General features: G+C 50.2%; 1 protein-coding gene across 3 annotated transcripts in view; it reads right to left on the bottom strand.

Annotated features, from left to right (window-relative positions):
• The window catches only part of FRMD3 (FERM domain containing 3), a 280,228-nt gene extending 278,076 nt beyond the window's left edge, over nt 1-2,152 (bottom strand). For 2 of the 3 annotated variants that reach the window (XM_062208655.1, XM_062208654.1), the window contains exon 1: nt 1,943-2,152. In XM_062208655.1, coding sequence (XP_062064639.1) covers nt 1,943-2,089 — 147 coding nt within the window. In that variant the 5' untranslated portion in view covers nt 2,090-2,152. The remainder of the gene's footprint in view (nt 1-1,942) is intronic. The other variant, XM_062208656.1, reaches the window with a different exon arrangement.
• Between the last annotated feature and the right edge of the window lie 23,801 nt (nt 2,153-25,953).

Here is a 25,953-nt window from a genome sequence, read left to right as displayed (position 1 = left end):
TTTTTTTTTTTGTAACCTGATACTTGGAAGTACAATTTCAATTCCAGGTTTGAAATACTCTAGGAAGAAATGAGTTCCAAAATTATCAAAATAGAACCTTTCCATGCATTTCAATTGGTTAAACGGCCATCACCGTTTGGAGGCAGCAGGGACCGAGAAGGGTGTGCCACAATATGAAATATCTGGGTGTGTTTTTTTAAAAAATCAAGGCCAAATTCAACATTTTGGAATGCAACCTTTTAACCTCTGGCATCCACTGAGCCATAAAAACTCAGACTTTCCAAACTGTTATTAGGTTGCCTATAATTTATTGTTTCCCAGAACATCCGACAACAAATACTCGTCCTTTGAAAGGGGACTACATATCTATTCTAATGAAGGAAAAAAAGAACCAAATGTCAACTCCAAGGAGGACCAGGCAGGCAGAGGCTGCCAGACAGACCTCAATGGCTTCCATGCCAGCCACTGGCCCCTCCCCATTCATCCCAGGCCAAGGACCCAGACAGCCACTGGGATTTAAACTGCACACAGCCACCCTCTTTGGTCCCACGAGACAGTCCACGTCCAACCTCTCCTGCTAATCCTCTGATTAAGTCTAGCAGTACTGCTTCGCTCAGAATGAAATTTAAGAGCCTCCAGAAAATGCAGTGGGAGCTTACTCTGTGGGCAGCTCATTGGGGCTGGCCCCACCTTTCCTACCTCGAAACTTGTCTGGCTGTTGCCCAACAGAGTAGCTGTCACTGTCCCTTTTGTCCCAAACTCCCACTAGCAAAAAAAAAATCAAAAACAAAACAAGCAACACACACACACACCTCAAAAAGCAAACAAGGAAAGACCTTCCATTTAGTCGTGGTTAACAAAGTCTAGAGGGAGATTCCTGACTCTGGGAGACCCTGCCCATTCACCTGCCACCAGTATGCTGTGCCCTGTATTTGAAGAGCAGCTCAGTCCTGGAGCCTCAAGACTGGGGTCATCCAAAAGATGAATAATTAAGTAGCTTTAAATGTCAGAAGTTAACTAGGGTTGAGCCTGGGCTCAGAGTGGGGCAGCTTTGGGGTGATGAGAGCCGGGCACACCTGCCTGCAGGTACATCCCACAGCGCCAGTGCTCACAAATGAGCTCTCTCTCTCTCTCTCTCTCTCTCTCTCTCTCTCTCTCTCTCTCCCTCCCTTGCTGCTCACGCTGGATTTCCTGCAAGCCCCAAGGAGGAAGCTGCCAGAAACCTGCCTTCTCCTCCAACCTGGGCGACAGGAACATCCACCGAGATTCCAAGGCTTTCCCGCGGAACCCAGGTTCCCGCACGGCTCCCCACTTACTGGTCTCCCAAACCCGCTTCCTTCTTCTGAAACGCACTTCACACATGTTTTTTGCAAGGAGCTACAGTTCAAACAGCGTGTGGCCCATCCCTTCAAAGCCTGGAGCCCAAGGCTGCCCAGCCTTGCTCACTCTGGGGGAAACTTCGCTACTGCCCCACGCAGTAAAGACCAGAGGCAGGGGAGTGGCCGGGGGCAGGAAGCAGGTCCCTGCACTCACGGTACCCCGGGCGCGGGATAAAGAAAATGAGTGAGCCCGGCTGGTGCGTGCCTTCTCCACGTGGAGAAAGGGAGCGGGCGGTTTGCAAGCGGCCCCCCTCTGCTCTCAGGATTCCCATTTCCAGAGGGGGCCCACTCCCCAGAAGCAGCTGCCCTGAGCCCCCAGCCTGGGCACGGCACAGGGCGCGTGGCTGGGGAAGGGGCCGGGCGCTGCTACGGCACCTCCGGGGCACAATGCAGCCGCCGCACACCTGGCTAGGACCCCCGCCCCCCAGCCCCGGAGGGCCGAAGAAGCGAAATCTGGCTTTGCAGCCGGGTCCTCCCTACCCGCGCACGCCCACCTGCAGAGGCCCCCCGCGCCCGGCTCCACGCGCCCTGCACCCTGGACCCTTGCTCCGCGCCGGCCGCACCTGGATGTAGCAGGAGATCTCCGAGTCGTCCAGCAGCCGGATGGTGCATTTCATCTCCTGGCTGAGCGATTTGATGCTGGAGCTCCGAAAGTGGATCATCTTCATGGTCCTCCTGCCTCTCGGCACACAGCGGCAGGGAGCGAACATGCACCGCGGCCCCAGCGGAGCGAGCGGGAGGCCGAGGGCCGGCACGGCGCTCGCCTGCGCGCACACACACACACTCGGCCACGCTCCGTCCCGGACCCCGGGCGCGGCTCAGCCCCGGGACAGCGGCGGCGTCGGGCGCCTGCGGCCACACATGCCCGGCGGCCAGGGCGCGGCGGGCGGGGCCCTCCCTCGCCCCCGCCTCGCCCGCTCCTCTCCCCGCCTCCTTCGCCGGCGCGCTCGGGCGCCTCCCTCTGCTCCGGCTGGCTCGCTGGAGCCGGCGGCGGAGGGCTGGCCGACTCGGGGGCCTGCTCGGCCGCTGCGTCAGCTGGGCCCCGCAGCCTCCTCTTCCTCCGCGGCCGCTCGCTCGCTGCGGCCGCTCGCCCCTGCCCCGGCTCCCCCGCGCGCCCGACAGCGCCCTGCACTTGCTCGGCGCCGGGGACCTCGCCGCGGGCGGGGACACGGAGCGAACCTAGGAGCCACACCTGCAAAGGGGAACCCGCCGCGGCGCCAGAGGATTGCTGGGCCCGGGAGAGCTCCCCGCGAGTGACTGGAAGCCCTTGGCACGGCTTCCTGCGCCAGGAGCATGGCTGTAGTAACAATTCCTGGGACTCGTGGGGATTTTTTTAAGCCGTTGTTTGATTGAATATTAAGTGTGAGTCAGTCTTCTCTAAGAAATGCAGAGGCGTCCTCAGGCAACTCATTGCCACTTGCCAACATCTCAGCGTGATCTTTGATGGCAGCATCTTAGACCGGAGGAGGGGCAGCGGTGGGGCCAGGTGGTGGGGGTCCCTCTCGTGCCCCTCCCCGTTTAGAGACCCTCTTCCTGATTGCCCCGGAGTCGAGGAGCTTAACCCAATTTCCAGGTCCCCGGTACCCTAGAACTCCCTGCCCCGCTCCGAGGTGTGGAGAGGAGGCCACCGGTGAGGAGCAGGTGCAGGGAGCTGGGATGTCCAACACTGGGAAGGGTTGGAAGCCCTCTGCCGCGCTGCCTTTGCTGAGCAAGGCAAGAAGAGTCTTGACAAAGGAGGAAATTGGAGGGCTGGTTACCCAGCTGTCAATCTCTCAAAATTGTACAGAGCCCCTCATCCAAAGGTGTGCTGGGAGCGGAGGAGGAGTGGCCTAGGAATTTTCCCCAACCTTGGTCTGGTCTTACAGGCCAGAGAAACGTCAAGACACCTGCTGGGCTTGGCGGAGGCAAGGCAGGGCCTGCACGGCCCCTGGGCCTTTCCCTGTGCCTGTTCTGTTGCTCCCTGGTTGACCACTAGAGAACACCGTACGGGCCAAGCCAGGGCTCAAAGTCTGCTTCTGCAGACTTCAAATCGCAATCGTTCGTGAAGACAGAATAGTCCAGTGTAACGTTCCGCAGCCGGGGTATTGCTTAGACTTAGACCACGGGATGTAGACCTCCGTGCGTACCCTCGCTCTAGAGCCTCCAATGTTATAGAGCAGGGCCTGTGCAGGAGGTCGGAATTGAGGGTCTGGGAGGAGGGCCCGCGCTGTGGCGTGAAGGGTAAAGCCCCAGCCTGCAGCCCCGGCATCCCATATCATATGGGCACAGATTGGCGTGCCAGCTGCTCCACTTAGGATCCAGCTTCCTGCTAACGCACCTGGGAAAGAAGCGGAGAATGGCCCAAGTGGTTGGGCCCCTGCCCCAACGTGGGAGACTCTCCTGGCTCCTGACTTTGGAACAAGCTCACTCCAGTCTTGCAGCCATTTGAGGAGTAAACCAGCGGATGGAAGACTTCTCTCTCTGTTTCTACCTCTGTATAACTCTGTCTTTCAAATAAATAAAATAATTTTTTAAAAAAGAATCGAGGGTCTGGGAAGTTATGCATTTGATTCTCAGCCCACCTCCTGGCCAACGACCCCCCATCTCTCTCTCTCTCGCTGTCTAACTCTGCCTGTCCAAAAAATAAATAAATAAATAAAAAGAAGACTGTCCTTTCTCCATTGGATTGACTTTATTTCTTCATCAGACATCAGATAGCGATGTTTATGTGGGTTGTTTCTGGGCCCTGGAGTCTATTCCACTGAATTATTTGTGTCTTCTGTTGTCAGTTCCACCCTGTCCGGATTCTGTGGCTTTGTATAAAGTCCTGAAGACAGGAAGTGACAGCCCTCTGGCTTTATTTTTCCTCAAATTGTTGTGGCTACTCTGGGTCTTTTTCCTTTCCATATAGTCCTTATGAAAAGTTTGTTTATATCCAGAAAGTAGCTTACTGGGATTTTGGTCTGGATTGCACAGAATGTACAATCATAACATTAATAACATTGAGTCTTCCTATCCATGAACATAGATTATCTCTATTTATTTAGCTCTTCGACTCCTGTGATCAGTTTTCCAATTTTCTTTATATAGCTTTTATACATATTTTATTAGATTTTTTACCTAAGTAGTTCTAATTTTTAATGGCTACAGAATTGTTATTTAAAAAAATCAGTATGCAATATTTATAATCATTAATCTTTTGCAGCTAGGCCACCTGTTAATTTGTTGCAGACCAAAGGGCGGTGGCCAATTGGTTGGGAAGCTACTGAACATTAGACACTAGAATCTCCCCCCGTGACCAGTTCTGCAGCCACTGTGGCTGATGATCGCACACCCCAAGTGGACCCACCTGCCGTCACTGAAATGTCTCCGGTCACGTAAGGACGGGCCCAGATCCAGGAATTTGTTTGGGGAGAGGGGGTTTAGGGAGACACTTGCTCACCAGATCTAGAAGTGTTGTGTGTCCCACAGATCCCATGGGACCTTTGCTGGATTCCTAGTCACCAACAGAACCCCTCTCGACCACACCACTCTGAGGTCTTCGAGCTGCAACCTCTCTTGATTCTCCCTGCCCTCGCTAGCACCAATTGCCACAACCTCCTTTACCAACCCAGCCTGGTTTAAATCAGGGAGCTGCTTTGAACTGTGGTGCCTTTGGCCGTGTCCCCCAGCCAAGAGAGCAGCCCCAGGGTGTTTTTCAAAGGCAGTGGTGCTTCTTTCATCTGTGATTCTCTGAAAACCTTGATAGACGCGCCCTCAGGGGACATAGGTAGAGGAGAGGTGAATTGATGATGTTGAAAATTCACAATATTTTCTCCTCCTTGATCCTTTTTTTTTTTTTTTTTTTGGACAGGCAGAGTTAGACAGTGAGAGAGAGAGACAGAAAGGTCTTCCTTTTTCCGTTAGTTCACTCCCCAATGGCTGCTGCGTGCTGTGCCAATCCAAAGCCAGGAGCCAGGTGCTTCTCCTGGTCTCCCATGCAGGTGCAGGGCCCAAGCACTTGGGCCATCCTCCACTGCACTGCCGGGCCACAGCAGAGAACTGGACTGGAAGAGGAGCAGCCGGGACTAGAACTGGCACCCATATGGGATGCCGGTGCCGCAGGCGGAGGATTAACCAAGTGAGCCACTGTGTCGGCCCCTCAGATTTCCCTTTCTTTCTTAGAGCCCTACCTCTCGTATGCATTTCTCTCACTGGGTAAAAAGCTTAAAACTTATCATGTTGCCTGGTTTATTTGTGCCAGTATTCAGAATTCTTCTCTGAATTTGTGGCAAGAGCTCACACAGCTTATTAATATTTCAGATTATTATTAATAAATAAGCAAGTCAGTAACAATTCTACTACCTGTGGCCTGGGAAAGCAGCAGAAAATGGCCCAAGTCCTTGGGCCCCTACACCCACATGGGAAGACCCAGAAGAAGCTCCTGGCTCCTGGCTTTGGATCAGCCCAGCCTCGGCCATTGTGGCCAACTGGGTAGTGAACCAGTGGATGGAAGACCTCTCTCTGCCTCTCCTTCTCTCTGTGTGTAACTCTGACTTTCAAATAAATAAATAAATCTTAAAAAAAAAAAAAAAAGTTATGTGGCAGGGACCCAAGTGCTTGAGCCGTCACTTGCAGGCCTCCCAGAGTCTGCATTAGCAGGAAGCTGGAACTGGAAGCAGAGCCAGGACTCAAACCCAGGCACTCCTCCATGTGATGCAGGCGTCCCAGGCAACAGCTTAACCATGACACCAAACGCCTGCCCCTCCTTCTCATTGTTACGTAGCTGAGTCCAGCAGTCAGTCAACTTATTTATTGTTTAATTTTTTTTTTTATTTTTGACAGGCAGAGTGGACAGTGAGAGAGAGACAGAGAGAAAGGTCTTCCTTTGCCATTGGTTCACCCTCCAATGGCCGCTGTGGCCAGCACATCGCGCTGATCCGAAGCCAGGAGCCAGGTGCTTCTCCTGGTCTCCCATGGGGTGCAGGGCCCAAGGACTTGGGCCATCCTCCACTGCACTCCCTGGCCACAGCAGAGAGCTGGCCTGGAAGAGGGGCAACCGGGACAGGATCGGTGCCCTAACCGGGACTAGAACCCGGTGTGCCGGCGCCGCAAGGCGGAGGATTAGCCTAGTGAGCCGCGGCGCCGGCCCTTATTTATTGTTTAAAAGATGTATTTATTTATTTGAGAGCGAGGGAGGGAGGGAGAGAGAGAGAGATTGCTTTTATCGGCTGGATCCCTACATCAGCTTGGGCTAGGCTAGTAGTCTCCCTTGTAGGTGGCAGGGACTCAAGTGCTTGAGCTTCCCAGGGGCACTAGCAGGGAGCTGGACTGGAAGCACAGCAGCCAGGACTCATACCAGCACTGTGACATGAAATGTGGGCATCCCAAGCGGAGGATGAACCCATTGCAACACAGCACCCACCCTGTCAGTGACTTTACATAATACTTTTTTTTAAGATTTATTTATTTATTTGAAAGGCAGAGTTACACACAGAGAAGGAGAGGCAGAAAGAGGTCTTCCATCCACTGGTTCACTACCCAGTTGGCCATAACGGCCGAGGCTGGGCTGATCCAAAGCTAGGAGCCAGGAGCTTCTTCTGGGTCTTCCCACGTGAGTGTAGGGGCCCAAGGACTTGGGCCATTTTCTGCTGCTTTCCCAGGCCATAGCAGAGAGCTGGATCGGAAGTAGAGTAGGCAGGACTTGAACTGGCACTCCTATGGGATGCTGGCACTGCAGGCGGCGGCTTTACCCACTATGCCACAAGGCTGACCCCATATAGTACTTTGAAAGCCGTCACTCTAAGGCTTGACAAGCAGTTTTAACAAAGTAACTGCCTCCAGTAAGGTTGGAATGAGGTCTTCAAACAAGGCAGGGAGAGGCTACCAAGAGGGGACGGGGGGTTGAGCTACTAAGAGTCATCCAAATTATGCTTTGTAGTCCCATTTCTATTCCCAGATTCTCCTGTTTCCTAATAAATTATCTTTCACACATGCAGTGTGGTGAGGGTAATCATTCAACTTCACTCTGTTCCTGGATGACTTGGAGGTGAAATTTTGAGTTAGGTTTCAGGTGTTTTAGCCATGTGGTTCCAGTAATAAATTATTTTTGTCCTACCATAGAATAGGTTTTTTTTTTTTTTTTAAGTCTTGAGCTGAGAATTTAGAACTCTGAATGTGTCATTGTTTTTCTTTAAATGGTCCAATTTAAATTTTTGTTTTTGTTTTTGTTTGACAGGCAGAGTTAGACAGTGAGAGAGACAGAGAGAAAGGTCTTCCCTCTGTTGGTTCACACCCCCACCCCCCCAAATGGCTGCTATGGTTGGCGCGCTGCGTTGATCCAAAACCAGGAGCCAGGTGCTTCTCCTGGTCTCCCATGTGGGTGCAGGGCTCAAGCACTTGGGCCATCCTCCACTGCCTTCCCGGGCCACAGCAGAGAACTGGACTGGAAGAGGAGCAACCGGAACAGAACTGGCACCCCAACTGGGACTAGAACCCGGAGTACCGATGCCGCAGGTGGAGGATTAGCCTAGTGAGCCATGGCGCCAGCCAAATTTTTGGTTTTTAAAAGATTTATTTTATTTATTTGAAAGATTTACAGGGAGAGGCAGAGTTAGAGAGAGACAGAGAGAGAGAGAGAGGTCTTCCATATGCTGGTTCACTCCCCAAATGGCTGCAATGGCTAGAGCTGTGCAGATCTGAAGCCAGGAGCCAGGAGCTTCTTCCAGGTCATTCACGGGGTGCAGGGGCCCAAGGACTTGGTCCATCTTCCACTGCTTTCCCAGGTGTATTAGCAGGGAGTTGGATCACAAGTACAGCAGCCGGGACTCAAACTGGTGCTCATATGGGAGGCTGGTGCTGCAGGCCAGGGTGTTAACCTGCTGCACCACAGCACTGGTCCCCATTTTTTTATGATTAATTCGTTCGAAAGATAGATGGAGAGGGGAGAGAAATCTCCCCTCTGCTGGTTCACTGCTCAGAATCCTGGAATAGCTGGCCTGGCTGAGGTGGGAAGTCAGAAGCTGAGAACTCCGTCCAGGTCTCCCAGATTGGTGGCAGGGGCCCAAGTACTTGAACTACCACCTGTTGCTTTCCCAGGGGCATTAGCAGGAGGATCAGCAGCAGAGACAGGATCCACAGTATAGGATGTGGGCACCCCAATCAGTGGCTTAACTGTGTTACCACAATATCTGGCCTTTCCTTCATCTTTTGGCTTGACTGAATTCCTCTTGCTTTTCATTATGTATCATTGCATATTAATATATCATATATATAACATCATATATTATAATTCACATATATAATGATATATACAAAGAGCATGGCCATTGGTTTCCTGAAGAGTTTTCTTCAATCCAGGTGACCATAAATGGCATTGACCTCTCTGTTCCCTCCTGATCCCTCACGAGTGCCAGGGGTTCCCAGAGCTCACTTCTTTCCACGAGTGAAAACTCAGCTTCATTCCTAACCAGGCCACGTAACCAATCCCAGATTCTTCCACAATTCTGTTTCTGCAATCCCACGTTCAATGACGTTTATTCTGTCCCTTTCTCTACTGCCCTTGTTGGACTTATTTTGCTTGCTTGCAATTTGAGATGACAAGTCTGGGGGTATCGACATGACTCCCCGGGAGCCTGAAGGTCAATGGATGGGACAGACAGAGGTGCAACCTCAGAGGAAACACATGGGTAGTGTCAGATGGTGATTTTCCTGTGATGTCTTGGCTATCTGCTTCCAACTTGGGGGATCTCAGGCTATATTCTGTCCTGTGCTGGCCTGAGTCATCCCAGCCCCTCCTCCACCTGTGAGGTGGGCACAACAGCCACTTCTCTGCTCCCCTTTGAGACTGAGCAAAGAGACTATGGCCGGCGCTGCGCTGATCTGAAGCCAGGAGCCAGGTGCCTCCTCCTGGTCTCCCATGCGGGTGCAGGGCCCAAGCACTTGGGCCATCCTCCACTGCCTTCCTGGGCCACAGCAGAGAGCTGGCCTGGAAGAGGGGCAACCGGGACAGAATCCGGCGCCCCAACCGGAACTAGAACCCGGGGTGCCAGTGCCACAGGCAGAGGATTAGCCTATTGAGCCATGGCGCCGGCCAGGACAGTCTTTTTTTTTTTTTTTTTTTTTTTTTTTTTGACAGGCAGAGTGGATAGTGAGAGAGAGAGACAGAGAGAAAGGTCTTCCTTTTTGCCATTGGTTCACCCTCCAATGGCCGCTGCGGTCGGCACATGGCGCTGATCCGAAGCCAGGAGCCAGGTGCTTCTCCTGGTCTCCCATGGGGTGCAGGGCCCAAGCACTTGGGCCATCCTCCACTGCCTTCCCGGGCCAAGGCAGAGAGCTGGCCTGGAAGAGGGGCCAACCGGGACTAGAACCCAGTGTGCAGGCACCGCAAGGCGGAGGATTAGCCTGTTAAGCCACGGCGCCGGCCAAGATAGTCTTCTTAACAAGTGGTGCTGGAAAAGCCGGACATCCACATGCAACAAAAGATGAACCTGGGAGCAGTGCTGTGGCATAGCTGGTAAAGCCGGCACCTGCAAGGCCAGCATCCCTTATGGGTGCCAGCTCGAGTCCCAGCTGCCCCACCTCCAATCCAGCTCCCCGCTAATGCACCTGGGAAATGCAGCAGAGGATGGCCCAAGTCCCTGGGCCCCTGCACCCACGCAGGAAACCTGGAAGAAACTCCTGGCTCAGCACTGGCTGTTGTAGCCATCTAGGGAATGAACCAGTGGATGGATCTCTCTCTGAAACTCTTTCAAAATACATAATAAAATCTTTAAAAGAAATAAAAAGATTAGTTTAGATACAGATCTTACACAGTTCAGAAAAATCAATTCACAATGGATCATAGATCTACATGTAAAATAGAAGACAACATAGCAGAATATCTAGGCTACCGTAAGTTTGTTGGTGAATTTTTATATGCAACTCCAAAAACATGAGAAGATGGGCTTCAGTAAAATTGGAAATTTTTATTCTGGGAAAGACACTAGTGACAGAATAAGAAGCCACAGGCTAGAAAATATTTACAAACCATTTAGCAAGGGCTGGCACTGTGGCACAGCGGGTTAACACCCTGGCCTGAAGTGCCGGCATCCCATATGGGCGCCAGTTCGAGACCTGGCTGCTCCATTTCCGATCCAGCTGTCTGCTATGGCCTGGAAAGGCAGTAGACAATGACCCAAGTCCTTGGGCCCCTGCACCCACGTGGGAGACCCGGAAGAAGCTCTTGGCTCCTGGCTTCCGATAGGCGCAGCTCCGGCCATTGCGGCCAATTGGGGAGTGAACCAGCAGATGGAAGACCTCTCTCTCTCTCCCTCTCTCTCTCTCTCTCTCTGTAACTCTGACTTAAAAAAAAAAAAAAAGCCCAAAAAGAAACGCTCAGAAGGACATAATTTTTTAAAAAAGATTTATTTATTTATTTGAAAGTCAGAGTTACAGAGAGGCAGAGACAGAGAAAGATCTTCCATCCGCTGGTTCACTCCCCATTTGTCCACAACGGCTGGAAATTTGTTGATCTGAATACAAAGGAATTGTATTCAAAATATGCAAAGAGGCCAGCGCCACGGCTCACTAGGCTATTCCTCTGCCTGCGGCGCCGGCACCCCAGGTTCTAGTCCCTGTTGGGGTGCCGGTTCTGTCCCTGTTGCTCCTCTTCCAGTCCAGCTCCCTGCTGTGGCCCAGGAAGGCAGTGGAGGATGGCCCAAGTGCTTGGGCCCTGCACCCACATGGGAGACCAGGAGCTTCCTCCTGGTCTTCTGGCTTCAGATCAGTGTGGTGCACCAGCCATAGCGGCCATTTGGGGGGTGAACCAACGGAAGGAGACCTTTCTCTCTGTCTCTCTCTCTCTCACTAACTCCGCCTGTCAAAAAATAAAAAATAAACAAAATATGCAAAGAACACTTAAAACTCAACAATACAAATAGTCCAATTTGAAATCAGACAAAATATTGGAACAGATGCTTCTCCAAAGAAAATCCTCAAACAACAATAAGCATATGAAATGATGGTCAACACCATATGTCACTAGGGAATCACAAATAAACAACATTGAGATGGTACCGCACACCCACCAGATTCTAAGATCCTGGACCCCGACAGCACAAGAGCTGACAGGGAGGTGGAGCAGCAGGAGCTCTCCTCAGTGGTGGGAGTGTCAAAGCACACAGCAACTCTGGAGGGCTATTTGGTGGTTTCTCAAACCTCCTTTCACCAAATGAGTAGAAAACTCATGCACACATGAAAACCTGGACGTAGGTGTTTATGACAGCTTTATGCATAATCACTAAAAATTGGAAACAAGGCCAGCATGGTGGCACGGCAGGTTGCGCTTCTGCCTATGATGCCAGCCTCCCAGATGAACACCAGTTCAAGTCCTTGCTGCTCAGCTTCCCATCCAGCTCCCTGCCAATGTGCCTGGGAAGGCAGTGGAAGATGATCCAACTATTTGGGCCCCTATACCACGTGGGAGACCTGGATGGAGTTCCAGGCTCCTGGCTCCAACCTGGCCCAGCTCCAGTCACTGTGGCCTTTTTGGGTGTGAACCAGCAGATAGAACCGAAGCATCCCTTTCTGTGTGTCTCTCCTCTCTCTGTGGCTCTTCCTTTCAAATCAATTAATTAATTTATTAAGAAATGGAAACAGCCAAGATGTCCCTATGGCACTCTAGAAACAGCAAAGCTAAGCAGGCACCGCAGCTCAATAGGCTAATCCTCCGCCTGTGGCACCGGCACACCGGGTTCTAGTCCCAGTCAGGGCGCCAGATTCTATCCCGGTTGCCCCTCTTCCAGGCCAGCTCTCTGCTATGGCCCGGGAAGGCAGTGGAGGATGGCCCAAGTGCTTGGGCTCTGCACCCACATGGAAGACCAGGAGAAGCACCTGGCTCCTGCCTTCAGATCAGCGCGGTGCGCCGGCCACAGTGCGCCAGCCACGGCAGCCATTGGAGGGTGAACCAACGGCAAAAGGAAGACCTTTCTCTCTGTCTCTCTCTCACACTGTCCACTGTGCCTGTCAAAAGGAAGGAAGGAAGGAAGGAAGGAAGGAAGGAAGGAAGGAAGGAAGGAAGGAAGGAAGGAAGGAAGGAAGAAACAGCAAAGCTATAAAGACAGCAGTGAAAAGAGAGCACATACCAGGAGTTCAGAGGGGTGGGTAGGATGAAGAGATGGGGTACAGGACATTTTAGGGCAATGAAAAGTCCCCTCTATGGCACCCAAAGGTGAGTACATGATGTATTGCATCTGTCAAACCCCAAAGAACTGTGCCACACCGAGTGAACCCTAATGCAAACCATGGACTTCTGCTAATAATGACTGATTGATATTGTTTCACTGATTGTAACAAACGCACGACCCTAATGCAAGCTATTAAAATTAGGAGAAAAATGGAGCATGTAGGAGTCATGTAGGGTACATGGAAACTGGATTTTCTGCACAATTTTTCTATAAACTAAAAATACTCTAAAAAGTATAGTCTACTAAATATGATCATTTTAAAGATTTTATTATTTATTTGAAAGTCAGAGCTATACAGAGAGAGAGAAGGAGAGGCAGAGAGACAGAGAGACCTTCCATCCGCTGGTTCACTCCCCAGTTGGCTGCAATGGCTGGAGCTGCGCCGATCTGAAGCCAAGAACCAGGAGCTTCTTCTGAGTCTCCCATGCAAGTGCAGGGGCCCAAGGACTTGGGTCATTGTCTACTGCTATCCCAGGCCATAGCAGAGAGCTGTATCGGAATAAAGTAGCTGGGACTTGAACTGGTGCCCATATGGGATGCCAGCACTGCAGGTGGCGCCATTACCCGCTATGCCACAGAGCTGGCCCCTAAATATGATCATTGAAAATATTTTGCGGCCGGTGCCGCGGCTCACTAGGCTAATCCTCCACCTGTGGCGCCAGCACACCGGGTTCTAGTCCCGGTCGGGGCACCGGATTCTGTCCCGGTTGCCCCTCTTCCAGTCCAGCTCTCTGCTGTGGCCAGGGAGTGCAGTGGAGGATGGCCCAAGTGCTTGGGCCCTGCACCCGCATGGGAGACCAGCAGAAGCACCTGGCTCCTGCCATCGGATCAGCGCGGTGCGCCAGCCGCAGCGCGCCGGCTGCGGCAGCCATTAGAGGGTGAACCATCGGCAAAGGAAAACCTTTCTCTCTGTCTCTCTCTCTCTGTCTCTCTGTCTCTCTCTCTCTGTCCACTCTGCCTGTCAAAAAAAAAAAAAAAAAGAAAAAAAAGAAAGAAAAGAAAATATTTCGCACACTGTATATGACCTCTCCTATGAATTCCCTGAATTCAGTGTTATTTTGGGGCATTTGGCTCCACGCACTGTTGACTAGCTGCCAGCAGGCAGCCAGCAGTAGCCACACTACAAAGCACCTGCTGTACCTTAGCCTTGCCCATTAGATCATCCTAACCCATCCGATGGCTTATTTAACTGCAATTTGGTTATTGTCAGTGAAATTATCCATCTACCAGGTGAATGTAAAATATTTAGCTTTATTTTTCATTTACTCTTCACAATTTTTTTACTAATGAAACTATACCTTATTGTTTATTTATGTTATTTGATGTTAAATGACTGCCTTTTTATTCATTCCCTACGTTATTGTTCCTTACTTTTTTGATGAAGTTTTCGATTAGACTATTTCATGTTCTTATGGGAATTTCTTCATAGTCCTTAAAAATAATAATCCACGTAATTTAGAAGTTATTTCAGGGGTGAGTTTTGATGCAGCAGTTAAGTTGCTGCTTGGGATCCCCACATTCCAGAGTGCCAGGGTTCAAGTCCCGGCTCTCCTGTCTTCTTTTTTTAAGATTTATTTATTTATTTGAAAGACAGAATTACAGAGAGAGGTAGAGCCAGAGAGAGAGAGATCTTCAATCTGCTGTTTCACTCGCCAATTGGCTACAATGGCCAGAGCTGAGCCTATCCGAAGCCAGGAGCTTCTTCCAGGTCTCCCGGCATGTAAGGGGCCCAAGGACTTGGGCCATTTTTCACTGCTTCCTCAGGCCATAGCAGAGAGCTGGATCGGAAGTGGATCAGCCAGGGCTCAAAATGGCTGCACCACAGCGATGGTCCCATCCTGGTTTTCTCCTAACGTACATCCTGGGAGGCAGCAGCTGATGGTTCCAGCTCTTGGGTCCCTGCCATCCATGTGGGAGATTCAGATTGAGATCCAGGCTCCTGGTTTCTGCCTGGCCCAGCCCTGGCTACTGTGGGCATTTGGGGAATGAACCAGCAGATGGAAGAGAGTGCTCTCTCTCTCTTTCTCTCTCTCTCTGTATTTCCACCTTTCAAATAAAATGAAAACAAAAAACAAAAAACAAAAAACTTTTAAGTTATTTCAGGCCCTTACAAATTTAGAGGATTGGTTTTCCAAAGTATTTTAGGGTACATGAAAGCAATAATATTTAGAATTGTGTACTGTTCCCAGAATTGGTATCGAATTAGATGAAAAAGGTCAATGTTTTTATTTTGTTTCTGCACCCTTCGGTTATTTAACGTCTTGATTTTATGTACTGTGAATCCTTCTGCGGCATCCGCTATGTGCAGGCATTTGGTGCAGTGGTTGGGATGCTGCCGGGGATGCCCATACCCCGTACGAGTTCAAGCCCCAGCTGCAGCTGTAACTGCAGGTTCCTGCTGATGCGCAGGCTGGCAGGCACAGTGCTGGCTCAAGTGCTTGGGTTCCTGACACCCAACTGGGTGCTGGGATCCTAGCTTCAGCCAGGCCCAGCCCTGGCTGTTGTGGGCATTTGGTGAGTGAAGCAGTGAATAGGAGACATCTCTCTCTCTCCCCCGGCCCCCTCCCCTTAAAGGTTTTCTGAAGCTATGAAGGCTTCTGCTCCCATTGAGTATTTCATATTTAAATATTTATTTTTACACATACTTATTCATGGCAAGCTTCTTTATTACATTTTAAATTTGTAAATGTTATCAGGTCCCTAAGACACTGCAATAAATAAATTTTTATAAAACCTAATTTGAATCACTGATTATACAGTGTGTAAGAACTGTTTCAAACTCAGATATCTCTGCCCTGACAAACATTCTCTCCTCTGCTGTGGTCCTGTTTGGGGTTATGGATCGCAAACTGAGGTCTATGCAGACTATGCCTCTGTGCACCAAGCAAAAAATGATGCAATCATTTCTAAGTGTCTACATAGGACAAATAAATACATTTCTTTTATGAGATTGGTCACAATCAAATCAGAACGCTGGTCACCATGTCCTCAGATCAATTGCTAAAGTTAAAATGCCTCACCCCATTCCGATTCACACTTTTTGTGTCCCAGCTGCCTAACTGCAGTCAGGAAAAGCAGAGGTGACAAAAGAACAGAGCCCCCATCAGATGGTACTGTGAGCACACAGGCAGACACACAGACCCTTCCGGGGACAGCAAAGCCACACTGAGGCCGGAGATTATCAACTGAGTGATAGAACTGCAGATAAAAGTAACTACGTCAGTTAATTAGCATTGATGAGAAAGCCCAAAAACAAACGCTTAAAGGAACATCTTTTTTTCTTTAAGATTTATTTATTTATTTGAAACTCTGAGTTACACACACACAGAGAGAGAGAGAGAGGTCTTCCATCCGCTGGTTCACTCCCCAATTGGCCACAACGGCTGGAGCTGTGCTGATCCGAAGCCAGGAGCCAGGAGCTTCTTCCGGGTCTCCCACTGAAAAACCCGAGGGACCCTTACTCCGGTGTTTGGTGTGCTTTGTGACAAGTGTGGCTAAGAGCTAACTGCAGATCTTTTGCTTCTGTACACATTAGCTTTGCTTGCTAACGCCTAAGGATAAATCCTGTAACATTTTAGAAACTGGGGTTTGAAAAGCCCAGGCGTGGGAACAAGCGCCAGATGTCCCTTCCCCCAAGATTAGCTAACACACTCTAAATTTCGAGTTCCCAATGTTTCGGTTTCCCCCAGAAAAGAAACTAATTGTAACTCCCACCCTGGGCAGCCTCTCCCCATCTAAAGGACCCAATGAGTACTCATAGAAACCTTTAAAATAGCCAGTCAAGCCAAAGCCCGCGAAATATGTTAATCTTGTGGGTTTTGCCTTTAAAAGTTGCTTGTAACTGCAGCTCCAGCCCGTTTGGGCAAACACCTAATAAAAATCCTCTTGCTTTTGCATCTACCGGTCTGGAGTTTGGGTCTTTGGGCGACCACCCGAGCGCATTGGATTCCCAAACTTGGGGTCCTTCAGAATCAGTGGATGGAAGATTTCTCTCTCTCTCTCTCTCAAATATATAAATAAAGTTTCAGTTTTAAGTGAAGGCTAAGAACATATACTGAGAAAGGACAGTCTCTTTAATAAATGGTTCTGGGAAAACTGGTTGTTCACCTACATAAGTATGAAATTAACCCTCTCTCTCAGAACACAAAAAAATCAATTCAAGATGGATTAAAGACTTAAATATAAGACCCAAACCCATAAAACTGCTAGAAGAAAATATATGGGAAAGCTTCACAACATTGAATTGGACAAGGGTTTTGGGGATATGACCCTGAAAGCTCAGGAATCAAAAATAGACAAATGGGATTGTGTAAAACTAAAAAAGAAAAAATTAACAGAATAAAGAGATGAGCCACAAGGAGGAGAAAATATTTCCCACATAGAAGGTTAACATTCAAAATACACAAGACACACACACAAATCAACAGCCAGGAAACAAACAACACAATTTAAAAATGAGCAAAGAACAGACAAGATGCATCTCAAAATGAAATAAACAAATGGCCAACAGGTGAATGAAACAAATCTGAGCATCGCTTATCATCAGGAAAATGCAAATGTAAACCCCAGATATCACCACACACCTGCTAGGAAGACAAAGGGAAAAAGCACTGGTGAGGCTGTGGAGAAAAAGAAACCCTAGCGCAAACTGCTGCTAGCAATGCAACCATTATGCGGCCATTATGGAGAACAGAATGGAGTTCCTCAAAAGTTAAACATGGAGCTACGCTATGACGCAGCAATCTCTCCCCTGGGAGTGGATCCGAAGGTACTGGAGTTGGTGTGTCAAGGGGACGTCTGCACTTCCACGTTCACTGCAGCTTTATTTACAAAAAGCAAGATAGGGGCACAACCTCAGTGTCTGTCAGTAGATGAAGGGATACAGCATGGGTGACTACCCACACGAGGGAATACTATGCAACCTTAAAGAGAAAGGAGTTCTGTCTTTGGAACAACATGGGTAAACCTGGAATGCATGATGCCGAGTGAAATAAGCCAACGCCGAGAGATCTCCCTCATATGGAACCTACAGTTGACTTCATAGGAGTGGGGAGTCGTGGGGGAGGGGAGAGGCCGGAAGTTACCAGTTAAAGGGAACAAGCTTGCAAAGCGGCAAGGAGCAGCAAGTTTTGAGAGCTGCTACAGGGCAGAGCAACATCTTCAGTAATAATGTACTGTGTGTTTCAAAAGCACTAGGAGTCCTTTTCAAGGTACAAACAGGTGCTGAGTTGTGTTAATCGGCTTAATGTAAGTAGTGCACATTGTACACATATTGAGACATTACATTGTATTCCATCAGTGTAACACAATTATGATATGTCAATGAAAATATTAACATAACAATTTTAAAACAGAAGATATTAGAAAAGGGTTTTAAAAAAAAAGATTTATTTATTTATTTGATAGGCACAGTGACAGAGCAGAGAGAAAAAGAGAGAGAGAGAGATCTTTCATCTACTGGTTCACTTCGCAAATGGCAATCCCAGCTAGGGCTGGGCCAGGCCACAGCCAAAAGTGTGGAACTCCATACAGATCTCCCACATGAGTAACAGAGGACCATGTACCAGGGTCACAATCCACTGCCCCCCTCCCCCAGGCCCATTAGCAGGGAACTGGATCAGAAGTGGAACAGCCAGGACTAGAACCAGCACTCATATGGGATGTTGGCATCACAAGTGGCAACTTAACAACGCGGGCCCCTGAAAAGTTAAAAAAAAAAAAAAAAGATTTATTTATTCATTTGAAAGTCAGAGTTAGAGAGAGAGAGAGACAGACAGAGAGATCTTCCATCCACTGGTTCACTCCCCAAATGGCCACAACATCCAGGACTTAGGCAGGCTGAAGCCAGGAGCCAGGAGCTTCATCTGGGTCTCCTACATGGGTGCAGGGGCCCTAGCACTTGGGCCATCCTCAGCTGATTGCCCAGGTGTTTTAGTGGGGAGCTGGAATGGAAGTGGAGTAACTGGTACTAGAACTGCCGCCTATATGGAATGTTGGCATGGTAGGTGTTAGCTTTACCTGCTATTCCACAGCACCGGCCCCGAGAAAAGATTTTTAACTGACTTTCTAAGAGTATTGGCAATATGCTCAACTTATTTTTATTTATGGATCTGAAAGGCAGAAAGAGAGAGACAGAGATGGACAGGGAGCGAGAGCTCTCATCTGGTAGTTCATTCCTAAAAGGCCCACAATAGCCAAGGCTGGGCCAGGCCAAAGCCAGATGCCCGATGTGGGTTACAGGAACCCAACTGCTTGAGCCTACACCTCCTGCCTCCTAGGGTGCACGTGAACAGGAAGCTGAAGTGGAGAGCCGAGCTGGGACTCAAACCCAGCACTGTGGTGTAGGATGCAATGTGAACCAGCAGTGTAACCAATTAGGCCAAATGTCTGCCACCTCCAATTAAAACAAAACAAAGGCTCACCATTGCATAGGCCTCCGGCGATCCCACTTACTGCCTTAATAGTCCTCTCCTATTCTGGTCCACAGAAGCAGAAAGAAAGGGAAAGAGAGGAAGGAAGTTTCTAAATTCCGGATATTCCCCAAGCTCTGAACTGAACCAGGCACGTCGCTGATGTCAGGGCCAGCGGCTCCATCTCTCCCTGCTGGCACACACACCTGAATATTAATTCTCTTATTACAACCAGACCGTCTCAGAGCTGACAACCTAATAAGGAAAGCCCCACTGAGAGCAATCCGGTTCTCCTAAATAAAGCAGAGTGGAAACAGGGGCCATTACCCTGGCATTTCAGGGAACGTGCAACTCTGCTCTGCCTCAGTTACCCAAATCCTCACGCGACACGGCCATGCTGAACTGCTGGAGAGTAGCTTGTGAGTGTGCCCACTGGCCGTGGTCAAGAGCCATCCCATAAGTCTCCAGACACCTCCAACGCCTGGCACAAAATACATGCATCTCTTTAAGACACGAAGGCCGTAGTGACAGACCTGTAGCCAGCGGATCCTTTGCTTTTAACCCTAGGCAGCACTAGGGTGCAGCAGGCAGGCCAACTTGGGGTCACTGAGCAAGTCCAAGTTCGCAAATCATCACCCCCGAAGACACAGACAGCAGATGATGGAAACAAATTCTAGGTAATGCTGTTTGGCTACCGGGTTAGAGCCGGCCAGCAGTCACGTTGTTAACGCCAGTGATATGTAATTTAATTTTTTTCTATGTAAACACTGCGTGGACTCGTTAATCCAGAGAGCTCATTTCCTGGGGGGAGGAATACTAATGAGATTTTACTGGGGACACGATTATTCTTTCCTCCGTTATGCTGCTGCAGTTTTCCAGGCACTGCTGAGGCTGTTTTTGGTGGAGCAGTAGGGGCAGTGACCCTGGAGTCAATCACACAGGCAACCCAGTCCTGTCGCTCAGGGGAACCACTGCGCCCACCAGGGCAGCCCACACAGCTGCATCAGTGCTCCAGCTTGGGGGTTTTCTGCTGACGCAATGCCACTAAAAGCACACGCTCTCGTCCCACAGTCAGACCACAGCTGGAGAAAGTCGTTGACTGAGGCTAGCGCTGTGGCACAGTGGGTAAAGCCACTGCCTGCAGTGCCGGCATCCCACATGGGCGCCGGTTCAAGTCCTGGCTGCTCCACTTCTGATCCAGTTCTCTGCTATGGCCTGGGAAAGCAGAAGAAGATGGCCCAAGTCCTTGGGCCTCTGCACCAGCATTGGAAACCGGGAAGAAGCTCCTGGCTTCTGGCTCCTGGCTTCTGATTGGCACAGCTCTGGCAGGTGGGCAATTGGGAAGTGAACAAGTAGATGGAAGACCTCTCTCTCTCTCTCTCTCGCTCTTGCTCTCACTCTCTCTCGCGCTCTCTCTCTCTCTCTCTCTCTCTGCTTCTCCTTCTCTCTCTGTATAACTCTGACTTTCAAATAAATAAATAAATCTTAAAAAAAAAGGAAAGTCGTGGACTGGGAGGTGAAGTGTGAGGGGGCCCGTGCACTCTCAGAACAGGCTTTCTTTCCCTCTCTGCACCTTGCTTCCAGCCAAGCGTCAAGCGTCTTGGGCTCTCGATGGACCCTGTCCCCCAAGACTCCCTGGCCTGAGACACATTTGGCATAGCCCCATTTTGTTACTCTAGTACCACAGATGCTCCTTCTCATCTTTCACCCTCCCCACTCCACCCTCAGCCCTAAAATCAGCCACCTCTCCAAGAGGCCTTGGTTCCTTTTATTGACAAATCATATCAGAAGCCAAGGGGCTGGTGCTGTGGAGTAGCAGGTAAAGCCACTGCCTGCAGTGCTGGCATCCCATATGGGCACCAGTTCAAGTCCTGGCTGCTCTGCTTCTGATCCAGCTCTCTGCTATGACCTGCGAAAGCAGTAGAAGATGGCCCAAGTCCTTGGGCCCCTGTACCTGCTTGGGAGACCCAGAAGAGGCTCCTGGCTTCGGATTGGCACAGCTCCAGCCGGCCATTTGGGGAGTGAACCAGCAGATAGAAGATCTCTCTCTCTCTCTCTCTCTCTCTCCCTCTCTGCCTCTCTGTAACTCTGCCTTTCAAATAAATAAATCTTAAAAAGAAGCAGCAGCAGCAGCCAAGATCCAGGCACTGGGTGTGCTCACTGATGCCAGGGAGTCGCTGCAGACAGAGCAGGGTCACGCTGCGTGTGTACTCCCCACGTGTGTACACGCGACTGTCGTCATTTCTGTGCCTATGAATATTCAGCTGAACACAGGTCCACGTTGCCTCCGTCAATGACTTTCTCCAGCTGTGGTCTGGCTGTGGGACGAGAGCGTGTGCTTTTAGTGGCATTGCGTCAGCAGAAAACCCCCAAGCTGGAGCACTGATGCACCTGTGTGGGCTGCCCTGGTGGGCGCAGTGTTCCCCTGAGCGACAGGACTGGGTTGCCTGTGCCTGCCTCCCACTGTGTTCTAGAACCACACAGTTCCTCAAAGCCTTCCAGGCTGGCTGGTCTGAAATCTCCCTTCTGACAAGGAGAAACCTGGTCTCATCTGGTCACTCTGGCCTTTGGTGGGGCCATTTCTGTAGACTGGAGGCACTAGAGCTTGGCTGGAATGTTTAGATCCAAGTCTTCAGTTGTATCTCAACAGCGGTTCTCAGCATGGAACACTCATCACAAACCCACTGGGCTTGTTACAGCAGATTGCCTGGCCCCGCCCTCGGCAGTTTTTTTGATTGAGTGAATGTGGAATGAAGTGTTAGGAATTGCATTTCTATGAGTGAATGTGGAATGAAGTGTTAGGAATTGCATTTCTAACAAGCTCCTGGGCCTGCCGCTGATCCTTATGTCCCACTTGGAGAACCACTGGACTCGGGGAATCTTGCTTGCAAAGGAAGGTAAGAAATGGAGCTGCAAATAGAGAGTGAAGTGGATCAAGAGAAGTTCTGTGGTGTGTGTGTGTGAGAGAGAGAGAGAGAGAGAGAGAGAGAGAGAGGTCTTCCATCGCTGGTGCACTCCCCAAATGGCCGCAATGGCCGGAGCTGTGCCGATCCAAAGCCAAGAGCCAGGAGCTTCTCCTGGGTTTCCCACGTGGGGGCAGGGGCCCAAGGACTTGGGCCATCTTTCACTGCTTTCCCAGGGCATAGCACAAAGCTGGATCAGAACTGGAGCAGCTGGGACTTGAACCAGCACCCATATGGGATGTCGGCGCTGCAGGCGGGGCTTTATCTGCTATGCCACAGCGCCAGCCCTGTGAGTCTCTTCTGCCTCACTTTTCTCAATGCCAGAAATGCAAGGTCATCAGCTGGGATGGAAGCAGGTGTGGGGGAGGGGAGGGATAAGGTGTGGGGAGGGAGACAGCAGCGTTTGGAGGGAAACTTTGAAATCATCCCCTGGATGGCAGGGCGAGCAGATGAGGCCAGCAAGGAGTGAGTGCCACAGGGCACTCAGGGGCCTCCTGGGGGTGCCTGCTCAGGAACGGAGTGGCTGTGCCCTCCCTCTAGTCCTGTTCATAGCACAGAGCTGGATCTGAGCAGGGCGTGGCTCTCCCAGGGAAGGCCACGTGGCCCGAGAGGACAGGGAGCCTCGGCCTGTCGGCTGCGATGGGAGCCTTTCTCCCGTGTCGCTTTATGAAATATTCATGTAAATGCTTTCCAAATTTACCCTCCGTTATTGCAGCAACAGCAATAATTGCCACAGGGAAGGCTGCGGACATCGTGGAGAGGTGTTGCTAACACATGGATCCTGAGAAAGCGTAGAGCGCAAAACGGAGTCTGTGCTGGAACTCCACTGATCAAAACGAGGAGAATATGGGCAACAATGGGTGTAGGAAAACATGAAGAGGTTTCATTCCCTTAGCTGGCAGTGTGAGAGTATTTCTGTCTTACTTTCCTTAGTATTTATTTTCAGTCCAGGTCACTAAACATTGAGTGAGTGTCTGTTGATGGCCAGCATTGTACTAGGCTCAAGACCACACACACACACACACACACACACAGAAAGGAGACGGGCAGGTAGGCAGCCTACTGGTCAAGACACCTGCATCCCATATCTGAGTGCCTGGGTTCAAATCTGGGCTCCACTCAGGATGCCAGCTTCCTGCTAGGGTGCACCCTGGGTGGCTGCAGGTGTCTCTAGTGTTCTGCCACCCACGGGAGTGGCCCAAATTGTGTTCCCAGGACCTTGTTTTAGCCCTAGCTAGAGGCCATTGACGACATTTGCAGACTGAACCAGCTCTGTGTGTGTGTGTGTGTGTGTGTCCTTCTGCCTCTCAAATAAACATTTAAAAACAAAGGAGGAGGATACAGAAGAGGAGAATGAGAAAATGATAGAGGAAGAGAAATTACAGTTCTTTTTACTTAAGAAGCATGCAAGCTAAGAAAGATATTGTGATTGGCACCGCGGCTCAACAGGCTAATCCTCCGCCTACGGCACCAGCACACCGGGTTCTAGTCCCAGTTGGGGCACTGGATTCTGTTCCGGTTGCTCCTCTTCCAGTCCAGCTCTCTGCTGTGGCTCGGGAGGGCAGTGGAGGATGGCCCAAGTGCTTGGGCCCTGCACCCGCATGGGAGACCTAGAGGAAGCACCTGGCTCCTGGCTTCAGATCAGTGTGGTGCGCCGGCCATAGCGGCCATTTGGGGGGTGAACCAACAGAAAAAAGGAATACCTTTCTCTCTGTCTAACTTTCTCTCACTGTCTAACTCTGCCTGTCAAAAAAAAAAAGAAAAAGATATTGTCATTTTTACGTAACAAATCATTATATTAAAACTTACAATGAGTGTAGCAAACAAGATGTTAGTTTTCTTTTTGAAGATTCATATTATTTATTTGAAAGGTGGAGTTACAGAGAGGGAGAGACAGAGAAAGAGAAAGAGAGATCTTCCATCTGCTGGTTCACTCTCCAAGTGTCCACAACGGCTAGGCCTGGGCCAGGACTAAGCCAAGAGCCAGGAGCTTCATTCGAGTCCCTCACAGGGGTGCAGGGCCCCAGGCACTTGGGCCATCCTCCGCTACTTCCCCCAGATGCATTAGCACGGAGCTGGATCAGAAGTGGAGCCGGGACTCGAACTGGTGGCCATGTGGGATGCCGGCGCTGCAGGCAGAGGCTTAACCTGCTGTGCCACAGCGCCAGTCCTGTATGTTAGACTCTTCAACAGATGTATTTGTTAGTATTTTTTGGTCATAAATAGCAGGAGTGTACTAAAATTAACTAAAGCAAAGTGGAAGTTCGCTTTGTTAGGATCAAACATGGAACCCTAGGGCAGGAAACACAGGGACCCAGGTATAAGCTGGAAGCGGAGACCCACACACAGCCGGTTTCTTTCTTATTCTCTGCTCTGCATGGTGTTTTCATTCCTCTCTTGCTGTGTACCAGCTCCCTCTCCGAGGTCCACTGGTGGAAAACCATAGCCTTGAATAGCTTTACTTGTTACTGTCGCTGGAAAAAGAAAAAAAAAAAAATCCTCTCTTTCTCTCTCCACACACAGAGCTCCCAGCCTGGCTCAGACACCCATCACTGAATTGATGGAATACTGAAGCGATCTAAGGAAGGAATTTTAACCAAGTTTGGGTCAGATGTTGGCCACCTCTGAGTCAGTCAAAACATGACCAGTGGGTTGGGCATTTGGCCTCGTGGTTAAGATACCAGCATCCCACATCAGAGTGTGGGTTCAATACCCACTTATAGCCCCTGATTCTAGCTTCCTCCTCATGCAGACCCTGGAAGGCAGGAGGTGATGGCTCCAGGACTGGGTCCCTGCCACGTGCAAAGCTTAAATTGTGCCCCGGCTCCCAGCTTCAGCCCTTGCCCAGCCTTAGCTGTCGTAAGCATTTGGAGAGTGAACCAGTGATGAGAGTGCTCTCTTTCTCTCTCTCTCTCTCTCTCTCTCTCTCTCTCTGTGTGTGTGTGTGTGTTGGCTTCTCAAATAGGTAAAAAAATTTTTTTAAATATGCCCACTGAAGGGCTCATCCCTATAAGTATGTATATAAAAAGGACAGGCTGTTCTCAAAAATAGTAGGGCCACCACTGCACTAGTTATCTCACACGTTCTTCCTCTTTTCTACCCAACATAGACACACCCTCTTCCTCTGCAAAGAGAATCCCAAAAATACACCGTTTTCCTCTCAATGACAAAGTGACCGCCAGAACCCCAGTTCGTCACAGGACCACCGTCCTTCATTCAGGACCTATAGGTGATAGATTTCTTCAGTGTGGTCTCAGACTAGTGCATATGTGGCTCTTGGGTGACACGTCGACAGAATGAGAAAAGTAGCCAACCTTCGCCCAACATGCAACGATGGAGGAAAATCAAGACTTATCTCCCGACCCCAAAAGTCCAGTTAGACATTGACCTAAAGTATGTATCCTAGCCTTTTTGTTACAGCCAGTGAGATGCATAAAATGATCGTAGGTTCCATCTGGGGGGATGTGGAGTAAGACTCTGTCTCACCACCTTTGAGGCTCCAGTTCTGCTAAACGGTACCCCAGGGACAGAGTCCTGTCCATGCAGAATCACTGAGAAACCCCCTCTGTGTCTCTTGAGGGACCTCCCATCATACTGTGTTGGAATACTGTTCTAGTCCCTCCAGCTCCATCCTGGCGCCAGAAGCTACAGCCTGTGCTCCAATGGAGGACCTAGAAGAAGGGGATCGTGGAGAACAGGTTCTCCAAAACCCCACCTTTCTAGCTGGCAGATCCTGCATCTCCCTGAAGCTCAATCTTGGCGGTTTTTTTGTTTGTTTTTTTGACAGGCAGAGTGGACAGTGAGAGAGAGAGACATTTGCCATTGGTTCACCCTCCAATGGCCACTGTAGACGGCACACCGCGCTGATCCGAAGGCAGGAGCCAGGCACTTCCTCCTGGTCTCCCATGGGGTGCAGGGTCCAAGCACTTGGGCCATCCTCCACTGCCCTCCCGAGCCACAGCAGAGAGCTGGCCTGGAAGAGGAGCAACCGGGACAGAATCCGGTGCCCCGACCGGGA

The sequence above is a fragment of the Lepus europaeus genome, chromosome 12 (assembly GCF_033115175.1).
Source record: "Lepus europaeus isolate LE1 chromosome 12, mLepTim1.pri, whole genome shotgun sequence".
Taxonomy (NCBI): domain Eukaryota; kingdom Metazoa; phylum Chordata; class Mammalia; order Lagomorpha; family Leporidae; genus Lepus; species Lepus europaeus.
This window is presented reverse-complemented; position numbering and strand designations above follow the sequence as displayed.